At 29.6% G+C, this 27,963-nt stretch overlaps 4 protein-coding genes and 2 pseudogenes across 5 annotated transcripts in view; 3 read left to right on the forward strand and 3 right to left on the reverse strand.

Moving 5' to 3' along the window:
• LOC125595167 (protein TIC 214-like) overlaps positions 1-6,150 on the forward strand; it is a 7,109-nt gene extending 959 nt beyond the window's left edge. The window contains exon 1 of the mRNA XM_048771070.1: positions 1-6,150. This exon is cut by the window's left edge and continues 959 nt beyond it. Coding sequence (XP_048627027.1) covers positions 1-2,905 — 2,905 coding nt within the window. The 3' untranslated portion in view covers positions 2,906-6,150.
• Positions 3,951-11,477, forward strand: LOC125595168 (NAD(P)H-quinone oxidoreductase subunit H, chloroplastic). Its single transcript, XM_048771071.1, has one exon. It carries the CDS (start codon positions 3,951-3,953, stop codon positions 5,130-5,132), a length of 1,182 nt encoding a protein of 393 aa, XP_048627028.1. The 3' UTR covers positions 5,133-11,477.
• LOC125595169 (NAD(P)H-quinone oxidoreductase subunit 1, chloroplastic-like) lies at positions 5,134-6,150 on the forward strand. Its single transcript, XM_048771072.1, has one exon. It carries the CDS (start codon positions 5,134-5,136, stop codon positions 5,698-5,700), a length of 567 nt encoding a protein of 188 aa, XP_048627029.1. The 3' UTR covers positions 5,701-6,150.
• A 3,717-nt stretch (positions 11,478-15,194) lies between the features above and the next one.
• Positions 15,195-22,718, reverse strand: LOC125595176 (NAD(P)H-quinone oxidoreductase subunit 1, chloroplastic-like). The gene has a single exon (XM_048771077.1). It carries the CDS (start codon positions 21,533-21,535, stop codon positions 20,969-20,971), a length of 567 nt encoding a protein of 188 aa, XP_048627034.1. The 5' UTR covers positions 21,536-22,718; the 3' UTR covers positions 15,195-20,968.
• Positions 20,518-27,963, reverse strand: part of LOC125595170 — a 38,155-nt pseudogene continuing 30,709 nt past the window's right edge. Inside the window, exon 2 of the transcript XR_007330099.1 lies at positions 20,518-27,916. The product of XR_007330099.1 is annotated as a protein TIC 214-like (transcript). The remainder of the gene's footprint in view (positions 27,917-27,963) is intronic.
• Positions 21,523-22,717, reverse strand: LOC125595172 (annotated as a pseudogene).

A 27,963-nucleotide genomic window follows, 5' to 3' on the forward strand; every position in this document is an offset into this window, starting at 1 on the left:
TTTGCAAGCAAAAGCACATTCGCCCCTTTTTTTTGATAGAATAGATAAATTTTTTTTTTTTTCGTTTGATATATGGGGGCTAAAAAAAAAAATTCTTAGAAATTTCATGTGGAAAAAAAAAATTTTTTTTGATAAAAACGAAGAAGAACAATCAAAAAAAGAAGAACAAAGACGTATAGAAATTGCGGAAACTTGGGATAGCTTCTTATTTGCTCAAATAATAAGAGGTTTTATTTTAGTAACTCAATCTATTCTTAGAAAATATATTATATTACCTTTATTGATAATAATTAAAAATAGCATCCGTATCGTATTATTTCAACTTCCCGAGTGGGAAGAGGATTTAAAGGAGTGGAAACGTGAAATGCATGTTAAATGTACTTATAATGGGGTTCAACTATCCGAAACAGAATTTCCACGAAACTGGTTAACGGATGGTATTCAGATAAAAATCCTATTTCCGTTTTATCTTAAACCTTGGCATAAATATAAATTTCAATCATCTCAGAAGGCTCGACTAAAAAAAACAAAAGGAGAAAAAAATGATTTTCGTTTTTTAACAGTTTGGGGGCTGGAAACTGACCTACCTTTTGGTTCTACCAAACCAAAGCCTTCTTTTTTTAAACCTATTTTTAAAGAATTAAAAAAAAGAATCAAAAAATCCAAAACGAAGTCTTTTCCGGTTTTAAGGATTTTCAAAGAAAGAGCAACAATTTTCCTAAAAGTCGAAAAAGAAATTAAAAACTGGATTATAAAAAACTTGCTTTTTCTAAAAGAAAAAAAAAAAAACCTTTCAAAACGAAATAGAATTCCATTAGTTGGCCCGAGAGAAATATATGAATTAAATGAAACTAAAAAAGATTCAATAATGAGTAATCAGATGATTCATGAACTATCTGTTCAAAAAAAATCGACGGAGTGGCCAAATTCTTCACTCAGCGAAAACAAAATAAAAAATGTGATTGATAAAATAAAGACAATCAGAAATCAAACGAAAAAAATTTCAAAAGAAAAAGAAAAACTAACTAATAGTTGTAACAAACTGTGTTATGATTCTAAAATAATTGAGTCATCAAAAAAAAGTTGGCAGACATTAAAAAAAAAAAAAACTCGATTAATTCGTAAATCTTTTTTTTTTTTTCAATTTTGCGTTGAACAACTGTCTATTTCTATTTTTCTAGGTATTATTAATATTCCAAGAATTACTACACAACTTTTTGTTGATTCAACAAAAAAAATTCTTGATGTATATATTTACAAGAATGAGGAAAATGGAGAAAAAAAAAAAAAAAAAAATACCATTTATTTTATTTCGACTATAAAAAATTTCATATCAAAAAAAAATTTTTTTAGTTATGACTTATGCTCTTTATCACAAGCATATGTATTTTACAAATTATCACAAATTCAAGTTAGTAACTTTTCTAAATTAAAGTCTTTTTTTGAATATAACATATACATAACATCCTTTTTTGTTAAGAATCAAATAAAAGATTTTTTTAAAGAACAAGGAATCTTTCATTATGAATGGAAAGATAAAACCCTTTTAAATTCCGAAATAAATCAATGGAAAAACTGGTTACGAAGTCATTCTCAATATAATTTACCTCAGATTGCATGGGCTAGATTAGTAACCCAAAAATGGAAAAAAAAACTAAACCAAGACTCTCTAGTTCTAAATCCAAGTTTAAACAAAGTGGATTCATACGAAAAAAAAATTTTTGATAATTACAAAAAACAAAATTTTTGTGAGGCTAACTTATTTTTCAATCCAAAACATAAACAGAATTTCAAAAAGGATTCTATATATAATCTTTTTTGCTACAAATCTATTCATTCTACAGAAAAATTTTTTGATATGTCTACAGGCCTAGAAAATTTTTTAATCTCTTGTTTTCTAGAAAAATATAATATTCGCAGTATAGGGGAAATTTTGCATAGAAAATATTTGGATTGGAGAATTCTCAACTTTTGGTTTAGAAAAAAAGTAAATATTGAGCTTGATACTAGGAGTAAAAAAAAATATATTAAAACTAAAGTTAAGAATTATAAAAGAATTTATAAAATAACTAAGACGAGTCTTGCCAATCAAAAAATAAATTTTTTTGATTGGATGGGAATGAATGAAGAAATACTAAATCCTCGTATAACAAATTTTGACTTTTTTTTCTTTCCAGAATTTTTCTTATTTTCTAGTACATATAAAATGAAACCGTGGGTCATACCAATTAAATCACTTCTTTTCAATTTTAATGAAACAAAAAATGTGAATAAACAGATCACCCTAAAGAAAAAAGGTTTTATACCATCAAACGAAAAAAAATTCCTTCGGTTTTTTAATCTAAATAAAGAAGAAAACGAATCAGCAGGTCAAGAAGAGTTTGAATCAGATAAAGAAACAAAAATAAATACGGAATCAGCTCTATCAAAGCAAGAAAAAAATATTGAAGAAAATTATACAGAATCGAAGATAAAAAAACGTAAAAATAAAAAAAAACCAAAAAGCAATACCGAAGCGGAACTTGACTTATTTCTCAAAAGGTATTCGCGTTTTCAATTGCGATGGAATTGTTTTTTTAATCAAAAAATCCTCAATAATGTAAAAGCATACTGTCTCTTGGTTAGACTAAAAAATCCAACCGAGATAACGATATCTTGTATTGAAAGAGGAGAGATGAGCTTAGATATTCTAATGATTGAGAAGAATTTCACTTTTTCAAAATTAATGAAAAAAGGAATATTGATTGTTGAACCTGTTCGTTTGTCTGTAAAAAACGACGGCCAACTTATTATATATAGAACCATCGGGATTTCATTGGTTCATAAAAATAAACAAAAAATAAGTAAAAGATCAAAAAAAAAAGCTATATTTATAAAAAAAAAGTTTAAATTTCTTTGTCCCTGAAACTATTCTATCCCCTAAACGACGTAAAGAATTTCGAATTCTAATTTGTTTCAATTTAAAAAAAAAAATGCAAGGGATAGAAATTCAAAATTTGATACAAATATTCAAAACTTGACCACAGTTTTGAATAAAAAGAAAGATCTTGATAAGGATAAAAAAAACCTAATTAAATTAAAATCCTTTCTTTGGCCCAATTTTCGATTAGAAGATTTAGCTTGTATGAATCGCTATTGGTTTAATACGACTAATGGAAATCATTTCAGTATGATAAGAATACACATGTATACGCGATTTCAAATGCATTAATGGTAGATCCTTTTTACTATATTTTGACTATATATATAGTATTAAGTTACGGTATATGAACAATATATAATATAAGTTACGGTATATGAAAACAATTGGATGCACAAATGTGAGGGATTTTTTTTAATTCAATCTTTATACATGAGATTCATTGAATTAATGACATAGATACCACTCAGAGCGAATTCATAAATAAATTTTTAAAATCCTCCTTTTTTAGATCGAAATTTAAACTTTTTTTTTATAAAATTAAGAATTAATAAGTTGATAATTAAATTCGGATCCTTGTACAAAAAAACTACCATTATTATTACTGATCAGTAAAATTCATATCTTTCAATTCATATTAAAAAGGGAAGGATTTCTTTTTATGATAAAAAATACATTCATTTCATTTCAAGAAAAAAAAGAAGAAAGCAAGGGATCTGTTGAATTTCAAGTAGTCAGTTTCACTAATAAGATACGAAGACTTACTTCACATTTGGAATTGCACAGAAAAGATTATTTATCTCAGAGAGGTCTACGAAAAATTCTGGGAAAACGTCAACGACTGCTGGCTTATTTGTCAAAAAAAAATAGAGTACGTTATAAAGAATTAATTAATCAGTTGAATATTCGGGAATTAAAAACTCGTTAAATTCCAAAATTGTGAATTAGTTAATTTTTTAGATCTTGAATTTTTGAATAAACTTCTTTTTCAGCAATCTAATTCATACCAGAACGAATCAAGGAAAAACTTATGAAGAGACCAGTTACAGGAAAAGATCTTATGATAGTCAATATGGGACCTCACCACCCATCCATGCACGGTGTTCTTCGCTTAATTGTTACTCTAGACGGTGAGGATGTTGTTGATTGTGAACCCATATTGGGTTATTTACACAGAGGAATGGAAAAAATTGCAGAAAACCGAGCAATTATACAATATTTACCTTATGTAACGCGGTGGGATTATTTAGCTACTATGTTTACAGAAGCAATAACAGTAAACGGACCCGAACAATTAGGAAATATTCAAGTTCCTAAAAGAGCCAGCTATATCAGAGTAATTATGCTAGAATTGAGTCGTATAGCTTCTCATCTGTTATGGCTTGGCCCTTTTATGGCAGATATTGGGGCACAGACTCCCTTTTTCTATATTTTCAGAGAACGAGAATTTGTATATGATCTATTCGAAGCTGCCACCGGTATGAGAATGATGCATAATTTTTTTCGTATTGGAGGAATAGCGGCGGATTTACCTTATGGTTGGATAGATAAATGCTTGGATTTTTGTGATTATTTTTTAACAGAGGTTGTTGAATATCAAAAACTTATTACACGAAATCCTATTTTTTTAGAACGAGTTGAAGGCGTTGGGATTATTGGTGGGGAAGAAGCAATAAATTGGGGTTTATCCGGACCAATGTTACGCGCATCCGGAATACCATGGGATCTTCGTAAAGTTGATCGTTATGAGTCTTACGATGAATTTGAATGGGAAATTCAGTGGCAAAAACAAGGAGATTCATTAGCTCGTTATTTAGTACGACTTAGCGAAATGACAGAATCCATCAAAATTATTCAACAGGCTCTGGAAGGACTTCCGGGGGGTCCCTATGAAAATTTAGAAAGCAGAGGCTTTGATAAAAAAAGGAATCCAGAGTGGAATGATTTTGAATATCGATTCATTAGTAAAAAACCTTCCCCTACTTTTGAATTATCGAAACAAGAACTTTACGTAAGAGTTGAAGCTCCAAAAGGGGAATTGGGAATTTTTCTCATAGGAGATCAAAGTGGTTTTCCTTGGAGATGGAAAATCCGACCGCCGGGTTTTATTAATTTGCAAATTCTTCCTGAACTAGTTAAAAGAATGAAATTGGCTGATATTATGACGATACTCGGTAGCATAGATATAATTATGGGAGAAGTTGATCGTTAAAATGATAATTTATGCAACAGAAGTACAAACAATAAATTCTTTTCTTAGATTGGAATCTTTAAAAGAGGTCTATGGACTCATATGGATATTTGTCCCTATATTTTCTCTTGTATTGGGAATCATAACTGGTGTACTAGTAATTGTGTGGTTAGAAAGAGAAATATCTGCAGGGATACAACAACGTATTGGACCTGAATACGCCGGCCCGTTAGGAATTCTTCAAGCTTTAGCCGACGGGACAAAACTACTTTTCAAAGAAGATCTTCGTCCATCTAGAGGAAATACTCCTTTATTTAGTATTGGACCATCTATAGCAGTTATCTCTATTTTACTAAGTTATTCAGTAATTCCTTTTAGCAATCACCTTGTTTTAGCGGATCTCAATATCGGTATTTTTTTATGGATTGCCATCTCAAGTGTTGCTCCGATCGGACTTCTTATGTCAGGATATGGATCAAATAATAAATATTCTTTTTTAGGTGGTCTGCGAGCTGCTGCTCAAGCGATTAGTTATGAAATACCATTAACTCTATGTGTTTTATCAATATCTCTACGTGCGATTCGTTGAAACAGAAAGGTTTATTCCGTTTCTTCTAGATAAAAAAAAATGAAAAAAAAAACGGAATATATATATTTATCTTTCGGGTTTATCTTAATAAAAGGAATTTGAATTTGATAGTTATATATGAGTGAAAAAAAACTGCTCAGAAATTAGCAGTAAAAAGAAAAATTAAGTCTCATTTCCTATGTACAAAGGTTAAATGGAAATAAACGTAAGCGTAAGAATCGCTTTACCCCAAGGTTGGTTGATTAGTCAGCCGGGCTTGAAGCGGGTTAAAAAAAATATTAACCGTATGACGTTTTCACTATCAGTTATATAAATTACTATACATATACATATATTACAAAGTGATCGGCAATTAGGTAAAAACGCGTGGATGGTTAGAAACACCAAAATACACAAAGAATTTGTAATAGAGATTAACCAAATTGAAAAGGATATTTATGCATAACATAAGATAACAAAAAAAGAAGGTTAATTGGGGCTTGAAATTTGTAGAAATTATCAGGCAGTACTCCCCAAGATTCCGATTCAGAGTATGCTCCCATCCACCGATAAATGTAATGACTATCAGAAACGAAATAATCCTTTATTTTTTTTTAAGTCCACCTACTTTTTTTCTAAAAAAGAAAGAAAGAAGAATAGGAACGAAACAAGTATATTTTTTTTTATAGATTTCGAAAATAAAATAGAATTTCTATCATGAATAAGAAACTAATAGGATGTTTAATTCTTTTTCGTAATTGAAAAACACGACGGGCTGAAAAACCTAGGTTTAGTTTTACAAGGGGTGCTTTATTAAAGGATTAAGTTATTACTCAACAAATAGAAATTAAAATTTGTAAAGGATGAGATGAATTCCGAAGCGCGTTTTTTAGTTTTAGAATTTGAGCAGACAGAATTCCATTGGTATAATTCGGGACCCCAGATATATTTCTATTTAATCCATTTTAGAACACATCATATCCATCTAAATAATACTAATCTGGTCCTTATATTTATTTACGGCCCCCGAGGAGCCGTATGAGGCGAAAACCTCATGTACGGTTTTGTAATAGCGGTGAGAATAGTAATGTTATCACCGACTAGGATTATCTAACAGTTTAAGTACAGTTGATATAGTTGAGGCACAATCAAAATATGGTTTTTGGGGATGGAATTTGTGGCGTCAACCTATAGGTTTTATCATTTTTCTAATTTCTTCCCTAGCAGAATGCGAGAGGTTACCTTTTGATTTACCAGAAGCGGAAGAAGAATTAATAGCAGGTTATCAAACTGAATATTCCGGTATCAAATTTGGTTTATTTTATGTTGCTTCTTATCTAAATCTATTAATTTCCTCATTATTTGTAACAGTTCTATACTTAGGCGGTTGGAATATTTCTATTCCGTATATATCTATGCTGGAGCTATTTGAAAAGGATCAAATTTTTGGAACAACAATTGGTATCTTTATTACATTAGCTAAAACTTATTTGTTCTTGTTCATTTCTATCGCAACCAGATGGACTTTACCTAGGCTAAGAATGGATCAACTATTAAATCTTGGATGGAAATTTCTTTTACCGATTTCCCTTGGTAATCTATTATTAACAACTTCTTTCCAACTCTTTTCACTCTAAATTGAAAATCAATCCAAGATATTCATTACTTGTTTTAAACAAGAGAAAGAAACAAAGATCAAATTATTCATAGATAATTACAATATGCTTCCTATGATAACCGGGTTCATGAATTATGGTCAACAAACCCTACGAGCTGCAAGGTATATTGGTCAGGGTTTCATGATTACCTTATCCCACACAAATCGTTTACCTGTAACTATTCAATATCCCTATGAAAAATTAATAACATCAGAACGTTTCCGCGGTCGAATCCATTTCGAATTTGATAAATGCATTGCTTGTGAAGTATGTGTTCGAGTATGTCCTATAGATCTGCCGGTTGTTGATTGGAAATTGGAAACTAATATTCGAAAAAAACGATTGCTTAATTACAGTATTGATTTTGGAATTTGTATATTTTGTGGTAATTGTGTTGAGTATTGTCCAACAAATTGTTTGTCAATGACTGAAGAATATGAGTTTTCAACTTATGATCGTCACGAGTTGAATTATAATCAAATCGCTTTGGGGCGTTTACCAATGTCAGTAATTGACGATTATACTATTCGAACAATTTTGAATTCACCTCAAACAAAAAATGGGTAAACCCATTAATTTTATTAAAAAAAGAATGCAAAACTGTTGAATTATATTATATAAAGAATTTAATTAAAAACTTGTATTTATAGAATAATATTAAGTATTAAGGCTCATCCTTTTAATATAATATTTTCGTAATTATTATCTTGCTTGAAATAGATAGGTTGAAAATATTAGAATAAAAAAGCGAAACTGTCTAATAATTGTATCTACATCAATTAATATTCATTAGATTCTAATTTCACTCTATTAGAAACATATTAAAAAAAAATTCCCCGGTTAAATTAATAAGGTCATGAAAAGGATTTCTATTTTTTCTTTTTTTAATAATATAATGGATTTGCCTGGAAAAATACATGATTTTCTTTTAGTTTTTCTGGGATCTGGTCTTCTAGTAGGAGGTCTGGGAGTGGTATTACTTCCTAACCCAATATTTTCAGCCTTTTCCTTAGGATTTGTTCTTGTTTGTATATCTTTATTGTATATTCTAGCAAATTCCCATTTTGTAGCTGCTGCACAACTCCTTATTTACGTGGGAGCCATAAATGTTTTAATCATATTTGCTGTGATGTTCATGAATGATTCCGAATATTCCATAGATTTCAATCTGTGGACTGTTGGGAATGGGATTACTTCAGTGGTTTGTACAACTATTCTTTTTTCATTAATTTCTACTATTCTCGATACGTCATGGTACGGGGTTATTTGGACTACAAGATTAAACCAGATTTTAGAACAAGATTTAATAAGTAATAGTCAACAAATAGGAATTCATTTATCAACAGATTTTTTTCTTCCATTTGAACTCATTTCAATAATTCTTTTAGTTGCTTTGATAGGTGCAATTTCTGTGGCTCGTCAATAAAAAAGGTTCCAATTAGTAAAGACCAAAGAAAACTTTGTGTTTGTGTATGTTATGATATTTTTTTCCGTTCATTCAATTTGATTGAATACTATTTCATTTTTTAAATATAAATTTTTATATTTTATATATATTTGAAATTTTTTCCCTAATATAGTTTTTATTCGTACTTTGTTGTTATATTCTAGTTGATTGAATCCGGTGAATTGTTTTTATTATTCATATTGATAATGAATCAAAATTGATAAGGAGTTGCTCAATGATACTCGAACATGTACTTGTTTTGAGTGCCTATTTATTTTTGATTGGTCTTTATGGATTGATCACGAGTCGAAATATGGTTAGGGCTCTTATGTGCCTTGAACTTATACTCAATGCAGTTAATATGAATCTCGTAACATTTGCTGATTTTTTTGATAATTCCCAACTAAAAGGGGATATTTTCTGCATTTTTGTTATAGCAATTGCAGCCGCTGAAGCAGCTATTGGATTAGCTATAGTCTCGTCAATTTATCGTAACAGAAAATCAACTCGCATCAACCAATCGACCTTATTAAATAAGTAGCATAAATCAAAAAATTATAGGTTTAAATTTGCATATATGATAGGTTATGACTTACTAGATTAAATTTGTGAAAATTTAAGAAATCAAAGTATTTTAGCCCCATTTTTTACCAATTGAGCCAGAATTCATTAAAAAATTCTATTAAAAGAAATCATTGCTTCATCTAGTATTTTAATTTAATATATCATTTAGTTATAAGTTTACTAGATTGAAAATTTATGACATTAAAAAAACTATAGATCCTATGTCACATTCAGTAAAAATTTATGATACCTGTATAGGATGTACTCAGTGTGTCCGAGCATGTCCTACAGACGTATTAGAAATGATACCTTGGGATGGATGTAAAGCTAAGCAAATAGCTTCTGCCCCAAGAACCGAGGATTGTGTTGGTTGTAAGAGATGTGAATCTGCCTGTCCAACGGATTTTTTGAGCGTTCGAGTTTATTTATGGCATGAAACAACTCGAAGCATGGGTCTAGCTTATTAATACGTTACCGAAAACCTGATTTGAATAAATTTGGAATACATTTTATTTTTTTTATTGACAAGTACTCGTACTCAAAAAAGTTCAATTATATTTTTTTATTTATATATTTTTTTGAGTACGCGTTCTTTGGACCTGGTGTATCTTGTCTTTACCACGAATGATTTTCCTTGGTTAACAATAATTGTTGTTTTTCCAATATCTGCCGGTTCATTAATGTTATTTCTCCCGCATAGGGGAAATAAAGTTAATAAGTGGTATACTATATGCATTTGTATCTTAGAACTTCTTCTAACGACTTACGCTTTTTGTTATAATTTTAAACTGGACGATCCATTAATTCAACTGTCCGAAGATTATAAATGGATCAATCTTTTTGATTTTTATTGGAGACTGGGAATAGATGGACTTTCTATAGGAACGATTTTACTGACCGGATTTATTACTACTTTAGCTACTTTAGCGGCTTTTCCAGTTACTCGGGATTCCCGATTATTCTATTTCCTGATGTTAGCAATGTACAGCGGCCAAATAGGATCGTTTTCTTCTCGGGATATTTTACTTTTTTTCATCATGTGGGAATTAGAATTAATTCCCGTTTATCTCCTTTTATCCATGTGGGGTGGAAAGAAACGTTTGTATTCAGCTACAAAATTTATTTTATACACTGCAGGAAGTTCTATTTTTTTATTAATAGGAGTTTTAGGTATAAGTTTATATGGTTCGAACGAACCAACATTAAATTTAGAACTATTAGGGAATCAAGCCTATCCGGTCACACTCGAAATACTCTTTTATATTGGATTTCTTATTGCTTTTGCCGTCAAATCACCGATTATACCTTTACATACTTGGTTACCTGACACCCACGGCGAGGCACATTACAGTACCTGTATGCTTCTCGCTGGAATCTTATTAAAAATGGGAGCATATGGATTGGTTCGAATCAATATGGAATTATTACCTCACGCTCATTCTATGTTTTCTCCTTGGTTGATGGTAGTCGGTACAATCCAAATAATTTATGCAGCTTCAACATCTCCCGGTCAACGTAATTTAAAAAAGAGAATAGCCTATTCTTCTGTATCTCATATGGGTTTTATAATTATAGGTATTGGTTCTATAACGGATCCTGGGCTTAATGGAGCTATTTTACAAATAATCTCTCATGGATTTATTGGCGCTGCACTTTTTTTCTTGGCAGGAACTAGTTATGATAGAATCCGGCTTGTTTATCTTGATGAAATGGGTGGAATGGCTATCTCCATTCCAAAGATATTTACAATGTTCACTATCTTATCGATGGCTTCCCTTGCATTACCGGGCATGAGTGGTTTTGTTGCCGAATTAATCGTTTTTTTTGGAATAATTACCAGCCAAAAATATTTCTTAATTTCAAAAATTTTAATTATTTTTGTAATGGCAATTGGAATGATATTAACTCCTATATATTTATTATCTATGTCACGTCAAATGTTCTATGGATACAAGTTAATTAATGCCAAAAACTTTTCTTTTTTTGATTCTGGACCCCGAGAGTTATTTCTTTCAATCTCTATTCTTCTACCCATAATTGGTATTGGGATTTATCCTGATTTTGTGCTCTCATTAGCAAGTGACAAGGTCGAATCCATTTTATCTAATTATTTTTATGGATAGTTTTCAGGAAATAAAAAAAAACATTAAATTGAATTATAATAAGAAGTCTTTGCTTTTTGTATTGTGAGAACCTTTTGAATCATTGTACTACTTGATTCAAAAGGTTCTTGATGATTTACTACTAAAACTAAATTAGATTTCTTAACTTAGATGAAGTTATATATAGATGCTATTTTTTTTATTTGGATTCTTTTCTTTTTTTGTTAATGTTTTAGTTAATTCGATGTAAATGAACCATAACTATGTAAACCTATTCCTAAAAGATTGACGCCAAAATAGCATATCCAAATTAAAAGAAAACCTAGCGAAGCCACAATTGCAGAATTTATACCTCGAGCATTCCTATTTGTTTTAATATGTAAATAAATTGCGAAGATGGTCCAAGTAATAAATGCCCAGGTTTCTTTCGGATCCCAATTCCAATATGAACCCCATGTTTCATTAGCCCATACAGCTCCTGAAAGAATGCCGACGGTTAAAAAGATAAATCCGAGACTAATAATACGAAAACTCCAATAATCTAATTGTTCAATCAATTGATACCTATAATAATTTCTAGAAAAACTAAAATTAATATTTTGTTGTAGTAAAATAGAATTTCTTTCATTTATGTAGTAAAGTACATCAAAAGAAAATAATTCATTTAATAACATTTTATTTTTCATATTCTTTTTCCAAAAAGTAGATCCGACCTTGCGAAATGTAATGACTAGAAGAGCTATTGATAATAATGATCCGCATAACAGAGCGCCATAGCCTAATATCATCATACTTACGTGCATCATTAACCACTGGGACTGGAGAGCTGGTACTAATATTGCAGACTGAGGCATGTTGTTTAAAAGACCTGAAGTAGCAAAACCCTGAATAAAAATAGCACTTGGCGCAGTTATTGCGTTTAAGTGATTTTTTTTTTTTTTATTAAAATAGGAAACTATATGAATAATTGCAAAAGCCCATGAAAGAAAAATTAATGATTCATATAAATTGCTTAATGGAAAATGTCCTGAATAAATCCAACGCGTAAATAATAATCCTGTTATACCAAAAAACGTAATTACGATTCCTTTATCTGATGAATCAAAAAATCCTATGATTTCATCTAAATTAACTAATAAAGTTAAAAAATAAATTAGTAGTACAATTGAAACGACCGAAAAAGATATATGAGTTAATATATGCTCTAAAATTGAAAAAATCATAAAAAATTTGTTAAAAATTAATAAATTAATACTAGGTTTTACCCGATTTTAGAAAACAAGTCGGGTATTAATTTGATTATAAAACTTATAATATCTCTTTTATAAGATCTTATGCCGCTACTCGGACTCGAACCGAGATGCTCTAGCACTGCTTCCTAAGAGCAGCGTGTCTACCAATTTCACCATAGCGGCAACTTGTTCAAAATAATACTAACAAGTTTTTACTCAATCGTCGAGATTCAAATTTTAAATAAAGAAGCTAATTTAATGGAATTTAAAATTGATTTTATTACTAAAAAAATGCTTTTTCTAAAAATTAAAACTTCTCCAAAATCCTTAGAAATTTTAACTAAAATTTGCCTAAGTTGCTCAAGAAAAATGAAAAACAACAATTGTCAAAATATCTATTTTCATGCATCTTTTTATATTGTACAAACATAATATTTTTTGATCGCTTAAAAAAATATCATATATTATTACTTATTAGTATCTAATATTCACTTAATCGTGGATAGATACTTTTATAACTTTGATTCCAAGTAAAGAATATAAAATTAAGAGAAATAATAATTCCTAAAGGTATAAAGTGAAAAATTTTTGACTTAAATTAATTTAAAGAACCTGTTGATTTCGCTAAAAGATCTTGTATTTCCTATTAAGAAAAAAAAAAAAAAAATCTTTATTTTAGGAAATACAAGATCTTTTAGTAAATCACAGGTTCTTTAATTATTAAGTCAAAAAATTTTTCACTATACCTTTAGGAATTATTATTCTCTTATTCTTATATTCTTTACTTGGAATCAAAGTTATAAAAGATCTATCCACGATTAAGTGAATATTAGATACTAATAAGTAATATATATGATATTTTTTTTAAGCGATCAAAAATATTATGTTTTACAATATAAAAAGATGCATGAAAATAGATATTTGACAATTGTTGTTTTTCATTTTCTGAGCAACTTAGGCAAATTTTAGTTAAAATTTCTAAGGATTTTGGAGAAGTTTTAATTTTTAGAAAAAGCATTTTTTAGTAATAAAATCAATTTTAAATTCCATTAAATTAGCTTCTTTATTTAAAATTTGAATCTCGACGATTGAGTAAAAACTTGTTAGTATTATTTTGAACAAGTTGCCGCTATGGTGAAATTGGTAGACACGCTGCTCTTAGGAGCAGTGCTAGAGCATCTCGGTTCGAGTCCGAGTAGCGGCATAAGATCTTATAAAAGAGATATTATAAGTTTTATAATCAAATTAATACCCGACTTGTTTTCTAAAATCGGGTAAAACCTAGTATTAATTTATTAATTTTTAACAAATTTTTTATGATTTTTTCAATTTTAGAGCATATATTAACTCATATATCTTTTTCGGTCGTTTCAATTGTACTACTAATTTATTTTTTAACTTTATTAGTTAATTTAGATGAAATCATAGGATTTTTTGATTCATCAGATAAAGGAATCGTAATTACGTTTTTTGGTATAACAGGATTATTATTTACGCGTTGGATTTATTCAGGACATTTTCCATTAAGCAATTTATATGAATCATTAATTTTTTCTTTCATGGGCTTTTGCAATTATTCATATAGTTTCCTATTTTAATAAAAAAAAAAAAAATCACTTAAACGCAATAACTGCGCCAAGTGCTATTTTTATTCAGGGTTTTGCTACTTCAGGTCTTTTAAACAACATGCCTCAGTCTGCAATATTAGTACCAGCTCTCCAGTCCCAGTGGTTAATGATGCACGTAAGTATGATGATATTAGGCTATGGCGCTCTGTTATGCGGATCATTATTATCAATAGCTCTTCTAGTCATTACATTTCGCAAGGTCGGATCTACTTTTTGGAAAAAGAATATGAAAAATAAAATGTTATTAAATGAATTATTTTCTTTTGATGTACTTTACTACATAAATGAAAGAAATTCTATTTTACTACAACAAAATATTAATTTTAGTTTTTCTAGAAATTATTATAGGTATCAATTGATTGAACAATTAGATTATTGGAGTTTTCGTATTATTAGTCTCGGATTTATCTTTTTAACCGTCGGCATTCTTTCAGGAGCTGTATGGGCTAATGAAACATGGGGTTCATATTGGAATTGGGATCCGAAAGAAACCTGGGCATTTATTACTTGGACCATCTTCGCAATTTATTTACATATTAAAACAAATAGGAATGCTCGAGGTATAAATTCTGCAATTGTGGCTTCGCTAGGTTTTCTTTTAATTTGGATATGCTATTTTGGCGTCAATCTTTTAGGAATAGGTTTACATAGTTATGGTTCATTTACATCGAATTAACTAAAACATTAACAAAAAAGAAAAGAATCCAAATAAAAAAAATAGCATCTATATATAACTTCATCTAAGTTAAGAAATCTAATTTAGTTTTAGTAGTAAATCATCAAGAACCTTTTGAATCAAGTAGTACAATGATTCAAAAGGTTCTCACAATACAAAAAGCAAAGACTTCTTATTATAATTCAATTTAATGTTTTTTTTTATTTCCTGAAAACTATCCATAAAAATAATTAGATAAAATGGATTCGACCTTGTCACTTGCTAATGAGAGCACAAAATCAGGATAAATCCCAATACCAATTATGGGTAGAAGAATAGAGATTGAAAGAAATAACTCTCGGGGTCCAGAATCAAAAAAAGAAAAGTTTTTGGCATTAATTAACTTGTATCCATAGAACATTTGACGTGACATAGATAATAAATATATAGGAGTTAATATCATTCCAATTGCCATTACAAAAATAATTAAAATTTTTGAAATTAAGAAATATTTTTGGCTGGTAATTATTCCAAAAAAAACGATTAATTCGGCAACAAAACCACTCATGCCCGGTAATGCAAGGGAAGCCATCGATAAGATAGTGAACATTGTAAATATCTTTGGAATGGAGATAGCCATTCCACCCATTTCATCAAGATAAACAAGCCGGATTCTATCATAACTAGTTCCTGCCAAGAAAAAAAGTGCAGCGCCAATAAATCCATGAGAGATTATTTGTAAAATAGCTCCATTAAGCCCAGGATCCGTTATAGAACCAATACCTATAATTATAAAACCCATATGAGATACAGAAGAATAGGCTATTCTCTTTTTAAATTACGTTGACCGGGAGATGTTGAAGCTGCATAAATTATTTGGATTGTACCGACTACCATCAACCAAGGAGAAAACATAGAATGAGCGTGAGGTAATAATTCCATATTGATTCGAACCAATCCATATGCTCCCATTTTTAATAAGATTCCAGCGAGAAGCATACAGGTACTGTAATGTGCCTCGCCGTGGGTGTCAGGTAACCAAGTATGTAAAGGTATAATCGGTGATTTGACGGCAAAAGCAATAAGAAATCCAATATAAAAGAGTATTTCGAGTGTGACCGGATAGGCTTGATTCCCTAATAGTTCTAAATTTAATGTTGGTTCGTTCGAACCATATAAACTTATACCTAAAACTCCTATTAATAAAAAAATAGAACTTCCTGCAGTGTATAAAATAAATTTTGTAGCTGAATACAAACGTTTCTTTCCACCCCACATGGATAAAAGGAGATAAACGGGAATTAATTCTAATTCCCACATGATGAAAAAAAGTAAAATATCCCGAGAAGAAAACGATCCTATTTGGCCGCTGTACATTGCTAACATCAGGAAATAGAATAATCGGGAATCCCGAGTAACTGGAAAAGCCGCTAAAGTAGCTAAAGTAGTAATAAATCCGGTCAGTAAAATCGTTCCTATAGAAAGTCCATCTATTCCCAGTCTCCAATAAAAATCAAAAAGATTGATCCATTTATAATCTTCGGACAGTTGAATTAATGGATCGTCCAGTTTAAAATTATAACAAAAAGCGTAAGTCGTTAGAAGAAGTTCTAAGATACAAATGCATATAGTATACCACTTATTAACTTTATTTCCCCTATGCGGGAGAAATAACATTAATGAACCGGCAGATATTGGAAAAACAACAATTATTGTTAACCAAGGAAAATCATTCGTGGTAAAGACAAGATACACCAGGTCCAAAGAACGCGTACTCAAAAAAATATATAAATAAAAAAATATAATTGAACTTTTTTGAGTACGAGTACTTGTCAATAAAAAAAATAAAATGTATTCCAAATTTATTCAAATCAGGTTTTCGGTAACGTATTAATAAGCTAGACCCATGCTTCGAGTTGTTTCATGCCATAAATAAACTCGAACGCTCAAAAAATCCGTTGGACAGGCAGATTCACATCTCTTACAACCAACACAATCCTCGGTTCTTGGGGCAGAAGCTATTTGCTTAGCTTTACATCCATCCCAAGGTATCATTTCTAATACGTCTGTAGGACATGCTCGGACACACTGAGTACATCCTATACAGGTATCATAAATTTTTACTGAATGTGACATAGGATCTATAGTTTTTTTAATGTCATAAATTTTCAATCTAGTAAACTTATAACTAAATGATATATTAAATTAAAATACTAGATGAAGCAATGATTTCTTTTAATAGAATTTTTTAATGAATTCTGGCTCAATTGGTAAAAAATGGGGCTAAAATACTTTGATTTCTTAAATTTTCACAAATTTAATCTAGTAAGTCATAACCTATCATATATGCAAATTTAAACCTATAATTTTTTGATTTATGCTACTTATTTAATAAGGTCGATTGGTTGATGCGAGTTGATTTTCTGTTACGATAAATTGACGAGACTATAGCTAATCCAATAGCTGCTTCAGCGGCTGCAATTGCTATAACAAAAATGCAGAAAATATCCCCTTTTAGTTGGGAATTATCAAAAAAATCAGCAAATGTTACGAGATTCATATTAACTGCATTGAGTATAAGTTCAAGGCACATAAGAGCCCTAACCATATTTCGACTCGTGATCAATCCATAAAGACCAATCAAAAATAAATAGGCACTCAAAACAAGTACATGTTCGAGTATCATTGAGCAACTCCTTATCAATTTTGATTCATTATCAATATGAATAATAAAAACAATTCACCGGATTCAATCAACTAGAATATAACAACAAAGTACGAATAAAAACTATATTAGGGAAAAAATTTCAAATATATATAAATATAAAAATTTATATTTAAAAAATGAAATAGTATTCAATCAAATTGAATGAACGGAAAAAAATATCATAACATACACAAACACAAAGTTTTCTTTGGTCTTTACTAATTGGAACCTTTTTTATTGACGAGCCACAGAAATTGCACCTATCAAAGCAACTAAAAGAATTATTGAAATGAGTTCAAATGGAAGAAAAAATCTGTTGATAAATGAATTCCTATTTGTTGACTATTACTTATTAAATCTTGTTCTAAAATCTGGTTTAATCTTGTAGTCCAAATAACCCCGTACCATGACGTATCGAGAATAGTAGAAATTAATGAAAAAAGAATAGTTGTACAAACCACTGAAGTAATCCCATTCCCAACAGTCCACAGATTGAAATCTATGGAATATTCGGAATCATTCATGAACATCACAGCAAATATGATTAAAACATTTATGGCTCCCACGTAAATAAGGAGTTGTGCAGCAGCTACAAAATGGGAATTTGCTAGAATATACAATAAAGATATACAAACAAGAACAAATCCTAAGGAAAAGGCTGAAAATATTGGGTTAGGAAGTAATACCACTCCCAGACCTCCTACTAGAAGACCAGATCCCAGAAAAACTAAAAGAAAATCATGTATTTTTCCAGGCAAATCCATTATATTATTAAAAAAAGAAAAAATAGAAATCCTTTTCATGACCTTATTAATTTAACCGGGGAATTTTTTTTTAATATGTTTCTAATAGAGTGAAATTAGAATCTAATGAATATTAATTGATGTAGATACAATTATTAGACAGTTTCGCTTTTTTATTCTAATATTTTCAACCTATCTATTTCAAGCAAGATAATAATTACGAAAATATTATATTAAAAGGATGAGCCTTAATACTTAATATTATTCTATAAATACAAGTTTTTAATTAAATTCTTTATATAATATAATTCAACAGTTTTGCATTCTTTTTTTAATAAAATTAATGGGTTTACCCATTTTTTGTTTGAGGTGAATTCAAAATTGTTCGAATAGTATAATCGTCAATTACTGACATTGGTAAACGCCCCAAAGCGATTTGATTATAATTCAACTCGTGACGATCATAAGTTGAAAACTCATATTCTTCAGTCATTGACAAACAATTTGTTGGACAATACTCAACACAATTACCACAAAATATACAAATTCCAAAATCAATACTGTAATTAAGCAATCGTTTTTTTCGAATATTAGTTTCCAATTTCCAATCAACAACCGGCAGATCTATAGGACATACTCGAACACATACTTCACAAGCAATGCATTTATCAAATTCGAAATGGATTCGACCGCGGAAACGTTCTGATGTTATTAATTTTTCATAGGGATATTGAATAGTTACAGGTAAACGATTTGTGTGGGATAAGGTAATCATGAAACCCTGACCAATATACCTTGCAGCTCGTAGGGTTTGTTGACCATAATTCATGAACCCGGTTATCATAGGAAGCATATTGTAATTATCTATGAATAATTTGATCTTTGTTTCTTTCTCTTGTTTAAAACAAGTAATGAATATCTTGGATTGATTTTCAATTTAGAGTGAAAAGAGTTGGAAAGAAGTTGTTAATAATAGATTACCAAGGGAAATCGGTAAAAGAAATTTCCATCCAAGATTTAATAGTTGATCCATTCTTAGCCTAGGTAAAGTCCATCTGGTTGCGATAGAAATGAACAAGAACAAATAAGTTTTAGCTAATGTAATAAAGATACCAATTGTTGTTCCAAAAATTTGATCCTTTTCAAATAGCTCCAGCATAGATATATACGGAATAGAAATATTCCAACCGCCTAAGTATAGAACTGTTACAAATAATGAGGAAATTAATAGATTTAGATAAGAAGCAACATAAAATAAACCAAATTTGATACCGGAATATTCAGTTTGATAACCTGCTATTAATTCTTCTTCCGCTTCTGGTAAATCAAAAGGTAACCTCTCGCATTCTGCTAGGGAAGAAATTAGAAAAATGATAAAACCTATAGGTTGACGCCACAAATTCCATCCCCAAAAACCATATTTTGATTGTGCCTCAACTATATCAACTGTACTTAAACTGTTAGATAATCCTAGTCGGTGATAACATTACTATTCTCACCGCTATTACAAAACCGTACATGAGGTTTTCGCCTCATACGGCTCCTCGGGGGCCGTAAATAAATATAAGGACCAGATTAGTATTATTTAGATGGATATGATGTGTTCTAAAATGGATTAAATAGAAATATATCTGGGGTCCCGAATTATACCAATGGAATTCTGTCTGCTCAAATTCTAAAACTAAAAAACGCGCTTCGGAATTCATCTCATCCTTTACAAATTTTAATTTCTATTTGTTGAGTAATAACTTAATCCTTTAATAAAGCACCCCTTGTAAAACTAAACCTAGGTTTTTCAGCCCGTCGTGTTTTTCAATTACGAAAAAGAATTAAACATCCTATTAGTTTCTTATTCATGATAGAAATTCTATTTTATTTTCGAAATCTATAAAAAAAATATACTTGTTTCGTTCCTATTCTTCTTTCTTTCTTTTTTAGAAAAAAAGTAGGTGGACTTAAAAAAAAATAAAGGATTATTTCGTTTCTGATAGTCATTACATTTATCGGTGGATGGGAGCATACTCTGAATCGGAATCTTGGGGAGTACTGCCTGATAATTTCTACAAATTTCAAGCCCCAATTAACCTTCTTTTTTTGTTATCTTATGTTATGCATAAATATCCTTTTCAATTTGGTTAATCTCTATTACAAATTCTTTGTGTATTTTGGTGTTTCTAACCATCCACGCGTTTTTACCTAATTGCCGATCACTTTGTAATATATGTATATGTATAGTAATTTATATAACTGATAGTGAAAACGTCATACGGTTAATATTTTTTTTAACCCGCTTCAAGCCCGGCTGACTAATCAACCAACCTTGGGGTAAAGCGATTCTTACGCTTACGTTTATTTCCATTTAACCTTTGTACATAGGAAATGAGACTTAATTTTTCTTTTTACTGCTAATTTCTGAGCAGTTTTTTTTCACTCATATATAACTATCAAATTCAAATTCCTTTTATTAAGATAAACCCGAAAGATAAATATATATATTCCGTTTTTTTTTTCATTTTTTTTTTATCTAGAAGAAACGGAATAAACCTTTCTGTTTCAACGAATCGCACGTAGAGATATTGATAAAACACATAGAGTTAATGGTATTTCATAACTAATCGCTTGAGCAGCAGCTCGCAGACCACCTAAAAAAGAATATTTATTATTTGATCCATATCCTGACATAAGAAGTCCGATCGGAGCAACACTTGAGATGGCAATCCATAAAAAAATACCGATATTGAGATCCGCTAAAACAAGGTGATTGCTAAAAGGAATTACTGAATAACTTAGTAAAATAGAGATAACTGCTATAGATGGTCCAATACTAAATAAAGGAGTATTTCCTCTAGATGGACGAAGATCTTCTTTGAAAAGTAGTTTTGTCCCGTCGGCTAAAGCTTGAAGAATTCCTAACGGGCCGGCGTATTCAGGTCCAATACGTTGTTGTATCCCTGCAGATATTTCTCTTTCTAACCACACAATTACTAGTACACCAGTTATGATTCCCAATACAAGAGAAAATATAGGGACAAATATCCATATGAGTCCATAGACCTCTTTTAAAGATTCCAATCTAAGAAAAGAATTTATTGTTTGTACTTCTGTTGCATAAATTATCATTTTAACGATCAACTTCTCCCATAATTATATCTATGCTACCGAGTATCGTCATAATATCAGCCAATTTCATTCTTTTAACTAGTTCAGGAAGAATTTGCAAATTAATAAAACCCGGCGGTCGGATTTTCCATCTCCAAGGAAAACCACTTTGATCTCCTATGAGAAAAATTCCCAATTCCCCTTTTGGAGCTTCAACTCTTACGTAAAGTTCTTGTTTCGATAATTCAAAAGTAGGGGAAGGTTTTTTACTAATGAATCGATATTCAAAATCATTCCACTCTGGATTCCTTTTTTTATCAAAGCCTCTGCTTTCTAAATTTTCATAGGGACCCCCCGGAAGTCCTTCCAGAGCCTGTTGAATAATTTTGATGGATTCTGTCATTTCGCTAAGTCGTACTAAATAACGAGCTAATGAATCTCCTTGTTTTTGCCACTGAATTTCCCATTCAAATTCATCGTAAGACTCATAACGATCAACTTTACGAAGATCCCATGGTATTCCGGATGCGCGTAACATTGGTCCGGATAAACCCCAATTTATTGCTTCTTCCCCACCAATAATCCCAACGCCTTCAACTCGTTCTAAAAAAATAGGATTTCGTGTAATAAGTTTTTGATATTCAACAACCTCTGTTAAAAAATAATCACAAAAATCCAAGCATTTATCTATCCAACCATAAGGTAAATCCGCCGCTATTCCTCCAATACGAAAAAATTATGCATCATTCTCATACCGGTGGCAGCTTCGAATAGATCATATACAAATTCTCGTTCTCTGAAAATATAGAAAAAGGGAGTCTGTGCCCCAATATCTGCCATAAAAGGGCCAAGCCATAACAGATGAGAAGCTATACGACTCAATTCTAGCATAATTACTCTGATATAGCTGGCTCTTTTAGGAACTTGAATATTTCCTAATTGTTCGGGTCCGTTTACTGTTATTGCTTCTGTAAACATAGTAGCTAAATAATCCCACCGCGTTACATAAGGTAAATATTGTATAATTGCTCGGTTTTCTGCAATTTTTTCCATTCCTCTGTGTAAATAACCCAATATGGGTTCACAATCAACAACATCCTCACCGTCTAGAGTAACAATTAAGCGAAGAACACCGTGCATGGATGGGTGGTGAGGTCCCATATTGACTATCATAAGATCTTTTCCTGTAACTGGTCTCTTCATAAGTTTTTCCTTGATTCGTTCTGGTATGAATTAGATTGCTGAAAAAGAAGTTTATTCAAAAATTCAAGATCTAAAAAATTAACTAATTCACAATTTTGGAATTTAACGAGTTTTTAATTCCCGAATATTCAACTGATTAATTAATTCTTTATAACGTACTCTATTTTTTTTTGACAAATAAGCCAGCAGTCGTTGACGTTTTCCCAGAATTTTTCGTAGACCTCTCTGAGATAAATAATCTTTTCTGTGCAATTCCAAATGTGAAGTAAGTCTTCGTATCTTATTAGTGAAACTGACTACTTGAAATTCAACAGATCCCTTGCTTTCTTCTTTTTTTTCTTGAAATGAAATGAATGTATTTTTTATCATAAAAAGAAATCCTTCCCTTTTTAATATGAATTGAAAGATATGAATTTTACTGATCAGTAATAATAATGGTAGTTTTTTTGTACAAGGATCCGAATTTAATTATCAACTTATTAATTCTTAATTTTATAAAAAAAAAGTTTAAATTTCGATCTAAAAAAGGAGGATTTTAAAAATTTATTTATGAATTCGCTCTGAGTGGTATCTATGTCATTAATTCAATGAATCTCATGTATAAAGATTGAATTAAAAAAAATCCCTCACATTTGTGCATCCAATTGTTTTCATATACCGTAACTTATATTATATATTGTTCATATACCGTAACTTAATACTATATATATAGTCAAAATATAGTAAAAAGGATCTACCATTAATGCATTTGAAATCGCGTATACATGTGTATTCTTATCATACTGAAATGATTTCCATTAGTCGTATTAAACCAATAGCGATTCATACAAGCTAAATCTTCTAATCGAAAATTGGGCCAAAGAAAGGATTTTAATTTAATTAGGTTTTTTTTATCCTTATCAAGATCTTTCTTTTTATTCAAAACTGTGGTCAAGTTTTGAATATTTGTATCAAATTTTGAATTTCTATCCCTTGCATTTTTTTTTTTTAAATTGAAACAAATTAGAATTCGAAATTCTTTACGTCGTTTAGGGGATAGAATAGTTTCAGGGACAAAGAAATTTAAACTTTTTTTTTTATAAATATAGCTTTTTTTTTTTGATCTTTTACTTATTTTTTGTTTATTTTTATGAACCAATGAAATCCCGATGGTTCTATATATAATAAGTTGGCCGTCGTTTTTTACAGACAAACGAACAGGTTCAACAATCAATATTCCTTTTTTCATTAATTTTGAAAAAGTGAAATTCTTCTCAATCATTAGAATATCTAAGCTCATCTCTCCTCTTTCAATACAAGATATCGTTATCTCGGTTGGATTTTTTAGTCTAACCAAGAGACAGTATGCTTTTACATTATTGAGGATTTTTTGATTAAAAAAACAATTCCATCGCAATTGAAAACGCGAATACCTTTTGAGAAATAAGTCAAGTTCCGCTTCGGTATTGCTTTTTGGTTTTTTTTTATTTTTACGTTTTTTTATCTTCGATTCTGTATAATTTTCTTCAATATTTTTTTCTTGCTTTGATAGAGCTGATTCCGTATTTATTTTTGTTTCTTTATCTGATTCAAACTCTTCTTGACCTGCTGATTCGTTTTCTTCTTTATTTAGATTAAAAAACCGAAGGAATTTTTTTTCGTTTGATGGTATAAAACCTTTTTTCTTTAGGGTGATCTGTTTATTCACATTTTTTGTTTCATTAAAATTGAAAAGAAGTGATTTAATTGGTATGACCCACGGTTTCATTTTATATGTACTAGAAAATAAGAAAAATTCTGGAAAGAAAAAAAAGTCAAAATTTGTTATACGAGGATTTAGTATTTCTTCATTCATTCCCATCCAATCAAAAAAATTTATTTTTTGATTGGCAAGACTCGTCTTAGTTATTTTATAAATTCTTTTATAATTCTTAACTTTAGTTTTAATATATTTTTTTTTACTCCTAGTATCAAGCTCAATATTTACTTTTTTTCTAAACCAAAAGTTGAGAATTCTCCAATCCAAATATTTTCTATGCAAAATTTCCCCTATACTGCGAATATTATATTTTTCTAGAAAACAAGAGATTAAAAAATTTTCTAGGCCTGTAGACATATCAAAAAATTTTTCTGTAGAATGAATAGATTTGTAGCAAAAAAGATTATATATAGAATCCTTTTTGAAATTCTGTTTATGTTTTGGATTGAAAAATAAGTTAGCCTCACAAAAATTTTGTTTTTTGTAATTATCAAAAATTTTTTTTTCGTATGAATCCACTTTGTTTAAACTTGGATTTAGAACTAGAGAGTCTTGGTTTAGTTTTTTTTTCCATTTTTGGGTTACTAATCTAGCCCATGCAATCTGAGGTAAATTATATTGAGAATGACTTCGTAACCAGTTTTTCCATTGATTTATTTCGGAATTTAAAAGGGTTTTATCTTTCCATTCATAATGAAAGATTCCTTGTTCTTTAAAAAAATCTTTTATTTGATTCTTAACAAAAAAGGATGTTATGTATATGTTATATTCAAAAAAAGACTTTAATTTAGAAAAGTTACTAACTTGAATTTGTGATAATTTGTAAAATACATATGCTTGTGATAAAGAGCATAAGTCATAACTAAAAAAATTTTTTTTTGATATGAAATTTTTTATAGTCGAAATAAAATAAATGGTATTTTTTTTTTTTTTTTTTCTCCATTTTCCTCATTCTTGTAAATATATACATCAAGAATTTTTTTTGTTGAATCAACAAAAAGTTGTGTAGTAATTCTTGGAATATTAATAATACCTAGAAAAATAGAAATAGACAGTTGTTCAACGCAAAATTGAAAAAAAAAAAAAGATTTACGAATTAATCGAGTTTTTTTTTTTTTTAATGTCTGCCAACTTTTTTTTGATGACTCAATTATTTTAGAATCATAACACAGTTTGTTACAACTATTAGTTAGTTTTTCTTTTTCTTTTGAAATTTTTTTCGTTTGATTTCTGATTGTCTTTATTTTATCAATCACATTTTTTATTTTGTTTTCGCTGAGTGAAGAATTTGGCCACTCCGTCGATTTTTTTTGAACAGATAGTTCATGAATCATCTGATTACTCATTATTGAATCTTTTTTAGTTTCATTTAATTCATATATTTCTCTCGGGCCAACTAATGGAATTCTATTTCGTTTTGAAAGGTTTTTTTTTTTTTTCTTTTAGAAAAAGCAAGTTTTTTATAATCCAGTTTTTAATTTCTTTTTCGACTTTTAGGAAAATTGTTGCTCTTTCTTTGAAAATCCTTAAAACCGGAAAAGACTTCGTTTTGGATTTTTTGATTCTTTTTTTTAATTCTTTAAAAATAGGTTTAAAAAAAGAAGGCTTTGGTTTGGTAGAACCAAAAGGTAGGTCAGTTTCCAGCCCCCAAACTGTTAAAAAACGAAAATCATTTTTTTCTCCTTTTGTTTTTTTTAGTCGAGCCTTCTGAGATGATTGAAATTTATATTTATGCCAAGGTTTAAGATAAAACGGAAATAGGATTTTTATCTGAATACCATCCGTTAACCAGTTTCGTGGAAATTCTGTTTCGGATAGTTGAACCCCATTATAAGTACATTTAACATGCATTTCACGTTTCCACTCCTTTAAATCCTCTTCCCACTCGGGAAGTTGAAATAATACGATACGGATGCTATTTTTAATTATTATCAATAAAGGTAATATAATATATTTTCTAAGAATAGATTGAGTTACTAAAATAAAACCTCTTATTATTTGAGCAAATAAGAAGCTATCCCAAGTTTCCGCAATTTCTATACGTCTTTGTTCTTCTTTTTTTGATTGTTCTTCTTCGTTTTTATCAAAAAAATTTTTTTTTTCCACATGAAATTTCTAAGAATTTTTTTTTTTAGCCCCCATATATCAAACGAAAAAAAAAAAATTTATCTATTCTATCAAAAAAAGGGGCGAATGTGCTTTTGCTTGCAAAAATTCCCAAATAACAGTTTTACGCCTTTGGGAACGCATGGATCCTTTAATTATCTCTCGACGAAAATCAGATTGTTGTGAATAACGGATCAAAGCCATTTCATCTGTTTGATCAGAATTTTGATTATCTTTGAGATTAGTATAAATCTCGTTATGCGGTTCTTTTAAATCAGTAAAAACCACTACACGTTTTGCTTTTCTTGAACGAATTCCAGGTTCGGTTGGTATATTTTCTTCAGTTTCAGCTTCCAATTCTTCCAATTCACTTGTTAATTTGTATGACCATTGAGGAACTTGTTTATTGATTTCATGGAAATCAATAAATTTTTTATAAGAGTTTGATCATTATTATAAATTATAACGACATCAAATAAAATTTTGAAAATTTTTATTTCTTCTTCTGACTGAATTTTTTCTTCTTGGGGTTCGGAAAAAAAATAAAGTTTTTTCTCTATTGATAAAGACTTTCTTTTAAATTTTTCTATTGTTTGCTCAAATTTTTGAGAATTAATCTTCAGAAGTATAGCATGAATTTTGTTTATCCAAGATCCTCTTATATTCTTTTTTTTATAGGTTTTGGTTATGATTTGGAACGGAGATAATTTTTTGATTCTTCCGCGCGAAATCCCATGTAAAAATGGATCATAAATTTTAGGTAAATATTCTTTTTGAGTTTCGTTATGACAAAATCGAGTTGTTTTTTCCAGTATATTTTCAATAGACCCTTTTTTATCTAAAGCTTCAATTCTATTTAAAAATTCGTTTTTTAAATTTTCCTTTTTTTCTTCATTGACCAAACTCCAACAAGTATAAACTTGATCCGAGGTTTTTTTTTCTGTTGTAAATGAAGGGATCTTTTTTTGTATCATTTCAAAAAAAGTTGAAAGGTTGGGGGGATATGTAAAAGATATTCGTTCTTTTCCATCACTTTGGCATGTATAAAAAAAATATTGTGACATTTCATTTCTTACAGTATTTTCAATTTTATCATTTTTTATATATCGATTTGGTCTATTCCATCTTTTATAATCGAAAACTAGAGTTACAAAAGGTTTTTCAAACCATAAAAAACGATCCTCTTTTTTTTTTATTTTGAAAAATTCTAAATTAGAATTTTCTTTATTTCCATCTCGATTTTCAGAAACTGTTTTATAGTTATAGTATGTTCGAACGTGGAATTCATCATCCTTATTAATTTTGTCTTTTCCATTCACTCCGATTTCTTCCATTTCATCGATTTTGTCCAGATCCTCCCTTTCTTCCGAAAAAATGAAAAAAATTGAAAAATGAAAAGGTT

This window comes from Brassica napus (assembly GCF_020379485.1).
Source record: "Brassica napus cultivar Da-Ae chromosome C9 unlocalized genomic scaffold, Da-Ae chrC09_Random_64, whole genome shotgun sequence".
Taxonomy (NCBI): Eukaryota; Viridiplantae; Streptophyta; class Magnoliopsida; order Brassicales; family Brassicaceae; genus Brassica; species Brassica napus.

What these genes read in the sequence shown, in the direction of transcription:
- LOC125595168 (XM_048771071.1), top strand. Translation starts at nt 3,951, where the DNA reads ATGAAGAGACCAGTTACAGGAAAAGATCTTATGATAGTCAATATGGGA.
- LOC125595169 (XM_048771072.1), top strand. Translation starts at nt 5,134, where the DNA reads ATGATAATTTATGCAACAGAAGTACAAACAATAAATTCTTTTCTTAGA.
- LOC125595176 (XM_048771077.1), bottom strand. Translation starts at nt 21,535, where the DNA reads ATGATAATTTATGCAACAGAAGTACAAACAATAAATTCTTTTCTTAGA.